Source organism: Carlito syrichta, unplaced genomic scaffold (genome assembly GCF_000164805.1).
Source record: "Carlito syrichta isolate Samal-C Ts95f unplaced genomic scaffold, Tarsius_syrichta-2.0.1 Scaffold302363, whole genome shotgun sequence".
NCBI lineage: Eukaryota > Metazoa > Chordata > Mammalia > Primates > Tarsiidae > Carlito > Carlito syrichta.
In genome coordinates this window covers 37,986-48,197 of record NW_007246459.1, presented here as the reverse complement: position 1 = coordinate 48,197, position 10,212 = coordinate 37,986, and the positions used below count along the sequence as shown (strand labels likewise).

Sequence of the window (10,212 nt, the reverse complement as noted above, 5' to 3'; positions counted from 1 at the left end):
CCCTCTGCATTCTCCAATCCGGAAGCGTAACCGGGTGAGCGCGCGTTTCCGCCCCGGCGAGGCTGTGGATCGGGCATTCCCGGGTCTTCACCCCGTGCCACACGCTTGCTGCAAAGCTGACTGGCGCGAAAAAATGAGTGACTCCGCGGGAGAGCGCGCTGGCCTCCGGCGCTACCCCGAGCTCCCAGTGTGGGTGGTGGAGGATCACCAGGAGGTGAGCAGGCGGCTGCCGACTCTGGAGCAGAATCGCCCGAAGCATTGAGTCTGAGGGCCAAGGAGCCGGCGCCTCCTTATTTTTGGTGACTAACAAGATAACCAGAATTTGTTAACTGCCCGAGATCTGTTGCTGTCGGGGGAACACCAGAACGGCTAACTGTAGGGAAAAACAGCTGACTTTAATGAGCGCCTACGAAGAGTCGGGCAACTCATTTAACACGGTTTGCCCAATATCCCACGACCGACAACTGGTGGCGTCGGGATTCGAACTTGGACAGTATTCCTGGCTGCAGCGCCCCCTGTCCTTGACCTGCAGTTAACTCTGGCTTCCACCTGTCTCCTGACATCTCCATCACTGCCCTGCTGTTTAGAGGAGAGAGTTTATGTCAGAAACATGGGCTGTGATCTGTGAAATGGGCCGCTAGAAGTATTATTGTGTGCGTGTTGTGTACATAAATCTTTTAACACGGTGCCCGCATTTATGAACACGAAAATATGTTTCCATTTTTATGACTGTGCTAATTGACAGTAGCTAAATCTGTGCCTGAATCTAGACTTATGGAAGTCAACGAAGGAGGCCCATGGATCTAATAAATTTGTTTGGAGTAGCATTAATGGGTCCCGGGGAGTTCTCTGGATATAAACGACGAAGAGAGATTTACTGGTGGAGAAAGTTAAGAGGACGGGGAAAAACTTGGGTTTCCCAGGGCCTGGACATAGTGTCTATGAGTTGGAGATGAGAAAGTGTGGGTTAGGCGGTGCTTTCAATTTCGGTATTAAACCTAGAACTACAGAAGATGTAAGAAGAGAAAGAGCCTTGTAGACCACTTATGTATCCTAGCCCCACCTTCATAAGGATGCCATAAAGACCTCCGGACCTAGGGTACTTTGAGCACATAGCTAATGCTAGAACGGGCATTAAGCGGTAGTTTGTCCTGGTCTGTTTCCCCAAATTGCCTGTTGAGTTTGAGATAGGGGCAGGAGATCAGCTAGAGGTGCAATTTGGAAGTTCTAAGGTAAAAAATAATGCCTGAGATCATTATCTGAACCATCTGCAATAAACAAACTTTAATTTTCCTGCTTTTTAACAAGTTGGTATGCTTCAAATTATATGCATTTTAGCATTGTTTTTCAGTCTGCCGCTGAGTGTGTGTTCATGATTTCAGTGCCCATTCTGATTGTGTGCACGTGTCTTTTACAGGTTCTACCTTTTATATACCGGGCCATAGGGTCAAAGCATCTTCCTGCCAATAATATAAGTTTTGTACATTTCGACTCACACCCAGACCTCCTTATTCCTGTGAATATGCCAGCGGACACCGTGTTTGATAAGGAAACACTCTTTGGGTAATATGTGATCTTATTAGTGATCTTTTATGTGTTTAAAATAGTTTGTGGTAGATGCTAAGCAATTATGGAAAACAGACTTTGCCAGACTCATGGATTTGGGGTTTTTTGTTGTCATCTTTTTGCCTTTTTAATTGTTTTAGAACAAAAGTTGGGCCGGGCATGGTTGCTTACACCTGTAATCCCAGCACTTTGGAGGCCTGAGGCAAGAAGTTTGAGACCAACCTGGGCAACATAATGAGACCTTGTCTCAAAAAAAAAAAAAAAATTTAATAGAACAAATGTTGACAAATTTTTTCTTAAAGAACCAGATAGTAAGGTTTGCTGACTGTATGGTCTCTGTTCCAACACTTATCTTTGCCCTTGTAGTGTGAAAGCAGTCATAGGTACTGTGTAAACAAGTGGCAGTAGTCGTGTTCCAATAAAACTTTATTTACAAGTCGAACATGTGGTGACATCTGTAGTCCCAGATATTCCTGAGGCTAAGGTGGGAGGATTGCTTGAGGCCAGGAGTTCAAGGCTGCAGTGTGCTATGATTACACCTGTGAATAGCACTGCACTCCAGCCTGGGAGACCCCCATCTCTCTTAAAAAAAAAAACTTCATTTACAAAAACGTCCAGCCAATGTATGTCAATCTAGAATATAGAACTTTGTTTTTAAGATGTCAGATACAAGTCAGAATTAGGTACATAAATGGCCCCAATTTGTTTATTTTTAGGTCACAAATCTTGTTAACTTTCCGTTATATAGAATCATAGAGATGGAAGTGAAATTGGTAATTTGTACTTCATCCTTCAGAAAGAATCATATTCAGTACATCTTTAAATAATGACTAACTAGTCTCTCTTCTCCAACAGTTTCCTGAAATTCTCACTGACTCTTTGTATGTGTGTTTATAATTGTTAGAATGCACCCTGCTTGTATAATATAAACAGTTATATAGCAGTAATTTTCCTGTTAAAAAATTAAGAGATTCAGTATATACTCGTGGATTATTTTAGCCTACTCTGTTAACTTTTAGTTTACTTTTTTCAAAACCCCAATTCAGGGAACTAATTTTAAAGAATATGGTGACTCTACCATTATCCTTACTCTTTTATTTTTAGAGGTTTTATATTTTAGAAATTGAAAGAATTATGAAGCTGGAATGCAGACAGCATAGTTTATCCTAGAATAACAGTTCTTAAACTTTTGAGTCTCAGGATTCCCTTCATCCTTAAAAACTATTGAGATTTTTTTTTTTTCCATTGAGGTTATGGCTATCAGTATTTGCTGTATTTGAAATTAAAACTGAAAAAATAAAGTATTCATCTCAAAGTAATAACAAATCTCTGTTAGATAAATAAGATTTTTTATGGAAAATAATTGTATTTTCAAAAAATATACTAAGAAAAGTGGCATTGTTTAAATTTTTACAGATCTCTTCAATGTTTTTTGCCTTTAGAAAAGAGCTGAATTCTCATATCTGTTTCTGCATTCCGTCTGTTGCCATTTGTCATTGTGACTGAAACATATGATGAAAATTCAGGCACTCAGACATAATTAGAAAAGAGTTTTTTTCATAGCTTTTTCAGATAATTGTGAATATTCTTTGATATTACACCAAAACCTGACAAGTAGTAATTTCGCAAAGCTTACCTGAAATACAGAATCCAACAATTCAATCTCAAGTCTAACTAACCATAGTTTATGACTCCTTCTTTCAAAAAAAAAGCTGCTCAGCTTGCAGTTCAATTACAAGTGCTTGTTCTTGAGACAACTATTTTACTTCAAACTATGTAACAGAACTACTTTCCATGCACTCCTTATTTTGCCACACAGAATATTTAAAAATGTATACTCAGAATGGAGCTTTAATAAAATCAGGGACATTCTTAAATGAAACTTCTTTTTTTTTTTTTTTTTTTGCTAGTGCTTGGTAGTAAAGAATACAGTGACTACTAACAGCGTCTGGTGCCACTGCCTTGTTTAATCTCAGGACATCAGTCCATCATTGTTTTTATACCATCTTTGCAAATGTCAATAAGTGAAAAGGCTAATAATACATTAGTATTTTTATGAAAATAGTTTTGACATAGTGGTCACCCTGAAAAAGTCTCAGGAGCCACCCAAGGGGCCACACTTTGTGACTGTTAGCTTAAAATATTGTTGTGGATGAAATTACATTTAGAAAAAAATCATTCACTAAAGTTTAATGTTTTCTTTCTCTTGTCCAGAGAATTAAGTATTGAAAATTGGATCATGCCTGCAGTTTATGCTGGCCATTTTTCTCAAGTAGTATGGCTTCATCCCACATGGGCTCAGCAAATCAAAGAGGGTAAACACCACTTTTTAGTAGGCAAAGACACTTCTACCACAACTATCAGGTAATTTTCTTAAATTTGTGAATATGAAATGAATTGAATGCTTCTTTCTTATTTTGGATCCCTATAAGTATCTCTACACACAGGTTAGATCAAGCCTTATCTCCTCCAAAAGAGTTTTCAAAACACCAGAAACAAGTTTCATGACGTTCTTCATGTACAACTTATGTTTTGTTGCTGGTCAAATTGGATTTTGAATAATATGATCTTCATCCTCAGAAATTTGAACTCCATTGATGATTAACTCCATTAAATCATTGAAGTACTTTATGGATTTATGTATTCAGTGGTACATTTACTATTTACTTTTGTTTTTTTTTTTTTTTTTTTGAGTTGGAGTCTCACTCTGTCGCCCAGACTGGAGCGCAGTGGCTGCTCCCGGCCACCACAGCCTCGACCTGCTGGGCTCCGGCGATCCTTCCACCTCAGCCTTCCAAGTAACCGGAATTACAGGCATGTGCTACCATGCCCGGCTGATTTTTTGATTTATTGTAGAGATGAGGTCTCGCCAAGTTGCCCAGGCGGGTCTCAAACACTCAGGCTCAGGCAATCCACTCACCTCAGCCTCCCTAGCGCGGGATTACAGGCTGAGCCACTGAACCCGGCTCATTTACTATTTCCATTCAATGTAACTATTGTCTGCTGAATGTAACAACTGGCAGTAAAAGGAAAATTTTCTCACTTTGGTATTTTTACAAATCCAATGGCTGAATAAGTAGATTTCAGCCTTTAGTTGTCTTAATTACTGGTTTTAGGTAAGTACTTAATATAAATTAAATTAAAGCACCCTTCTGACTTGAGTTACATGTGAAGCTATTTTTGTTATATAAGCTACCTAACCAGTGTTTTGTGTATCTTTTGATAATAATACGTAGAAGTGAGCCAGGCGTAGTGGCTCAAGCCTGTAATCCCAGCATTTTGGGAGACCAAAGTGAGAGAATTCCCTGAGCTCAGAGGTTCGAGACCAGCCTGGGCAAGTTGGTGAGATCTCATCTCTACAATAAATAAAAAAATAAGCCGGGCGTGGTAGCACACACCTGTAGTTACAGCTGCTTGGAAGACTGAGGCAGAAGGATCACCTGGGTCCAGCAGGTCGAGGCTGCAGTGACCGTGAGCAGCGTGCCACTGCACTCTAGCCTAGGCAACAGAATGAGAATCCAACTCAAAAATAATAATAATAATAATAATAATACCTAGAAGTATCAAATATATTCTTGACATTAAATTTTTTATAATGGGATGAATATTTTAGACAGTGTAACCATAACTTTCTAGAACCTGAAGGATAATTGGATGAAATAGTAGTACATTGAAAATGAAATAGTCTTTATCATTAAAAATTATGCTTTTTACTTCTGATTTATCCTTAATGATACAGTTAACTTTTGTAGTATGTAATCTTATCATGTATACAAATAAATTATTGTGGTATATGAGAATTATATTTATGTAAGTCTTAATTCAAAAGAAATAAATAGGACTCAACATATAAATATTGTATATGCTACTGGTATATATGAAAGTGGTGGGGCTTTATTGAGTAAGTAGGCCTAATTTAACCTGCAAAATTAAATAATTTTGAGCAATATGACACAGACATTTGAAACTCCATATGTGATAACAATATTAGGAAGATTTTGATTACCTCATAATTCTACAAGTAAAAATTTATGGAAGAGACACACACACACATAGGTATGCAATCTGACATATATTTATATGTTTGTAGAACAAACACAAAATAAAATGTCTGTTATAAAAAGAATATAAATTTAGGTTGTAGGGTACAGCCTTGTCTTTATTAGGATGATACAGTTTTTAATAGGCTTGGATACTAATTTTATGTTGTCATTAATTTTTTTTTAGAAAATACATTTTTTAATTTATAGCTGTGTATTCTAGGGAAAAGCAGGTGGGAAATAGTAACCATTATTGTAGTTGGGTACGGCATGCTTCTACAAGTATTTGGCATCACTGTTCAAAGTACTTATTAAGGCATAATATGGTTGAAAAGCTAAGAACCTGTTGATATATCTAATATCAGAAATCCACAACTTGGCCAGGCTCAGTGGCTCATACCTCCCAGCACTTTGGAAGGCCAAGGCAGGAGGATTGCTTGAGCCCAGGAATTTGAGAGCAGCCTGGGCAACATAGCGAGACCCATCTCTGCAAAAAATCAAAAAAATTAGCTGGGAGTGGTGGTAAGTAGTCCCAGCTACTCAGGAGGCTGAGGCAGGAGGATTGCTTGAACCCAGGAGTTTGAGGCTATGGTGATCTGTGATAGTGCCACTGCGCTCCAGCCTGGGCAACAGAGTGAGACCCCAACTCAAAAAACCAAAAAAAGAAATCCACACCTCGTAAAATGCATTCTACAGATATATGGATTTGTTTGAGTCACTTTTCATGTGTAAAATATTATGGTTATACATATAGACTTTAATGAAGCTTTGAAATATGTCAGAGAGAGCTTCTATTAAGAGAAATTATTTCCAGATGTAATTTTTCTCTTAAGTGATTTTTTTTGGATAAATATTCGGCTGGCATGAGATAGACCAAAGGACTACTGGTTTAAACAAGAAATTTTATTTCCTCATTTTATTAGAGTTCACTGTACACAGTCCAGCCTTATATGGCAACTCAGGAGTCTGGGGAACCCTAGTTCATCCTATCGTTTTGCTCCGTCATCTCTAGAGTATTGTACTTGTCCTTATAGTCATAGGTGATTTGCCACTTTTGTGTTCACATACCAGTCACCAGGGAGGGGTGCAACAAAGCTCTGTGCAATTACAACCATTGGCCAAAACTTAGTCTAGTAGCCACACCAGACTACAAGGTAGACTGTGAAATGAAGTCTTGGGTCAATCATGTATCCAGCTAAGAATTTGGAGATTACTATTTTTACAGAAGAACAGGAAGTACAAATATTAAAGGCAATTCACAGTCTTTGTCAAATATGTTCTTTTATGTCTGCCATGTCAGAGTAAAGTGTCAGCTAATTTGTCCATTCTTCTTTAAAATAGTTTTTTCCTCTGATGCAGGGTTACAAGTACAGATCATTACTTCCTAAGTGATGGTCTATATGTACCCGAAGACCAGCTAGAGAACCAAAAACCTTTACAGTTGGATGTAATTATGGTAAAACCTTATAAACTGTGTAACAATCAAGAAGAAAATGATACAGTGTCTTCTGCTAAGAAGCCAAAGCTAGCACTGGAAGATCCGGAAAACACTGCCTCCACTCACTGTGACTCTTCTTCAGAAAGACTGAAAAAGGACACGGTGACACAGAGAAGTGGCCAAACCTGCCAAGCACCATCATGTTCATGTTCTTCTAAAAGTCAGGAGTGTCAGACTACAGTCGGACCAGGGGAAATTCTAGAAATTTTGAAGAAAGGAGATGCATTTGTGTTAGATATTGATTTGGACTTTTTTTCAGTCAAGAATCCCTTCAAAGAAATGTTCACTCAGGTAAGCATGGTATTTTTAAAACGTAAAACAAAAATCTTGAGAATTGTATGATATTTCTCTAGAAGAGGAATCGGCAAACTCTGCAGACAGCCAGATAATAATTATTTAGTCTTTGTGGGGGGGGTCCCATTCAACATAATCTTTTGTTGTTGTTGTTGTTGTTGTTTTTGGTTTTGGTTTTTTTTTTTGAGTCGGAGTCTAACTCTATTGCCCAGGCTGGAGTGCAGTGGCATGCTCAGGGCCACTTGGCAGCCCTGACCTGCTGGTTCAGGTGATCCTTCCACTTCAGCCTTCCAAGTAGGTGGAACTACAGGCACACTCCACATGCCTGGCGAATTTTTTGATATATTGTAGAGATGAGGTTTCACCAAGCTGCCCAAGCTGATATCAAACCTGTGAGCTCAGGCAATCCTCTCATCTCAGCTTCCCAAAGTGCTGAGATTATAGGTGTGAGCCACCATGTCTGGCCTGTTGCTGTTTTTTAAATTTTATTAAATTGTATATATCGTTCTTAACTTGAGGACCATACAAAAACAGGCAGTGGGTTGCCAACCCCTTCTCTAGATACTGTTTATTATTTTTCATTTATTAATTGAGATAATATGTTTATAGATGGTAAGAAAAATTAAAATCATATAGTACAGGAAGATGTATGCAGTCAGCCCTCCATATCCATGGATTCCACATCCCTGGATTCAACCAACTGCAGGTTGAACATATTTGAGGGGAAAAAAAATTTTAAATGTCAATACAACAATAAAAAATAATACCAATTTTAAAAACAACATAGCAATTCTATTTACAATGTACTTACACTGTTATAGGTATTATAAGTAACTTAGAGATTATTTAAAGTGTATGAGAGAATGGTTATATGCAAATAACTAATAAACTACTACACTGTTTCACATTGGGGACTTGAGCATCTATAGGTTTTGGTATCCATAGGAGGACCTGGAAGCAGTCACCCACAGATACCAAGGGATGGGAAGCAGTCACCCACAGATACCAAGGGATGACTACACACGAAAAAATATCACTCTCTTATCCCTGCCCCATATCCTCAGTTCTTTGCTTCAGAGACAAATACTATGGTCAATTTCTTATGTATCTTTCCAGAGATATTCTACGTATAAAACCTGTGTGACAGATTTTTCCTTAAACAATGAGGTGCCTGGTTACTCACCTAAATATAATGAAAATTTCTAAAAAGATACATAAGAAACTAAATAGTGGTTATTTCCTTTTGAGGGCTATGAAGAAATTGGGGAAAGTAACTATTTTTTTTTTTTTATTTTTTTTTTTACCATTTCAAGGAAAGATAGCTCTTTACCTTTTTCTAAGAGAATGTTCAAAAGTTAGAAGGAGTCACCTTCTGTTTGTTACTTCTGCTGCTTATTAACTGTATGATCTTGGGGAAAGTTACTTAATCCTTCTAACCTGCAGTTTCTTCAAGTATAAAGTTGAAATAATAATTATATACAACTCATATGATTATTATGAGTGAAGCACTGAGGATAATGCCCCAACATTGTGCTTAATGAATTTTAGCGCTTGGGTATAACCTCTTCCTGTCAATACAACTAAATAGGATTAATGGGGCCAGATGTACAATCCATATGATAGATCTACCTAGCTGTGCTAAACAAGTGAAGATCTTCTGCAAAGTCTATGTATAGCAGATGTCTTTCTTCCATTGTGTGGAGCCTCCTGACCAGGGTTCTGTGTCTTTGCCAATCTGTCTCTGGTATTGCCTTTGTACTCCATAGTTCTCTTATGTTGCTAAAAGAAATGGCTACAAGGTAAACAGGGAGTGTTTTTTTATTGTCATTATTAACAATATGTATATTTCCTATAAAAGCTACAGTCTGTTTAGATCCTAGAATACAGCCATTTATATAGTGAAATATTATTAGAAATGTTTCCATCTCATGACCATTAGCCACCTAGTATTATTATATGTACATAATTGTATATATAATACATGTATGTATATATCATTTTTATGTATTATGGTCATGCTCAGCTGGATAGAATTGCCCTGAGGAAATGATATTAAATCTAAAATACACATTCTCCCTGATCCTTCCAGACAAACTTTTAAATAATTATCTAAAATGTTCTCCTTGTGTCTCAGGAGTATCTTTCACTTAAAACTTATCTTTGAAAAATATTAACTTTTTTTTCTGGCATATTGATTTTTTTTTTTTTTTTTTGTATTCCAGGAGGAGTATAAAATCTTACAGGAACTGTACCAATTTAAAAAGCCTGGTGCCAACCTAACAGAGGTATCCTTTTGTTTCATTTCAGTTTTATCCATTTATCTCATAATGGGTAATATCCTGCACTATAGTGATCTCAAAGGACTGTTTACATTGTGTGTTTGTGTGTATATGTATGTGTGTGTGTTTATTGGTGAATCTCCTGTTAGTACTTGAAAATCATGTTTTAATTAATTGAGCTGAGCTTTTCATTGTAATAGAGATTTTGCTTGTTTTTAAAAGAATAACTATATAATCTCAACTTTTCAATGTGTTAAAAGGAAGAGTTGGTAGATATTGTGGATACTCGAATTCATCAGTTAGAAGATTTAGAAGCTACTTTTGCTGATTTGTGTGATGGTGATGATGAAGAAACTATACAGAGATGGGCTTCAAACCCTGGGTAAGAACCCCAGACATTTTTCCCCAACTCTGCTAACTTTCAGTCCCAGATATATTTATAAATTTGCTAGACAAATTGCTTTTAAAAACTTAGTATTAGCCGGGCTCGGTGGCTCAGCCTGTAATCCCGCGCCTTTGGGAGGCTGAGGTGAGT

At 37.5% G+C, this 10,212-nt stretch overlaps 1 protein-coding gene across 1 annotated transcript in view; it reads left to right on the top strand.

Moving 5' to 3' along the window:
• The first annotated feature begins 21 nt into the window (after positions 1–21).
• The window catches only part of CUNH5orf22 (chromosome unknown C5orf22 homolog), a 19,286-nt gene continuing 9,095 nt past the window's right edge, over positions 22–10,212 (top strand). The window contains exons 1-6 of the mRNA XM_008056446.2: positions 22–214; positions 1,418–1,563; positions 3,781–3,930; positions 6,966–7,395; positions 9,621–9,683; positions 9,938–10,059. Of these exons, the coding sequence (XP_008054637.1) occupies positions 134–214; positions 1,418–1,563; positions 3,781–3,930; positions 6,966–7,395; positions 9,621–9,683; positions 9,938–10,059 (992 nt within the window). The 5' untranslated portion in view covers positions 22–133. The remainder of the gene's footprint in view (positions 215–1,417; positions 1,564–3,780; positions 3,931–6,965; positions 7,396–9,620; positions 9,684–9,937; positions 10,060–10,212) is intronic.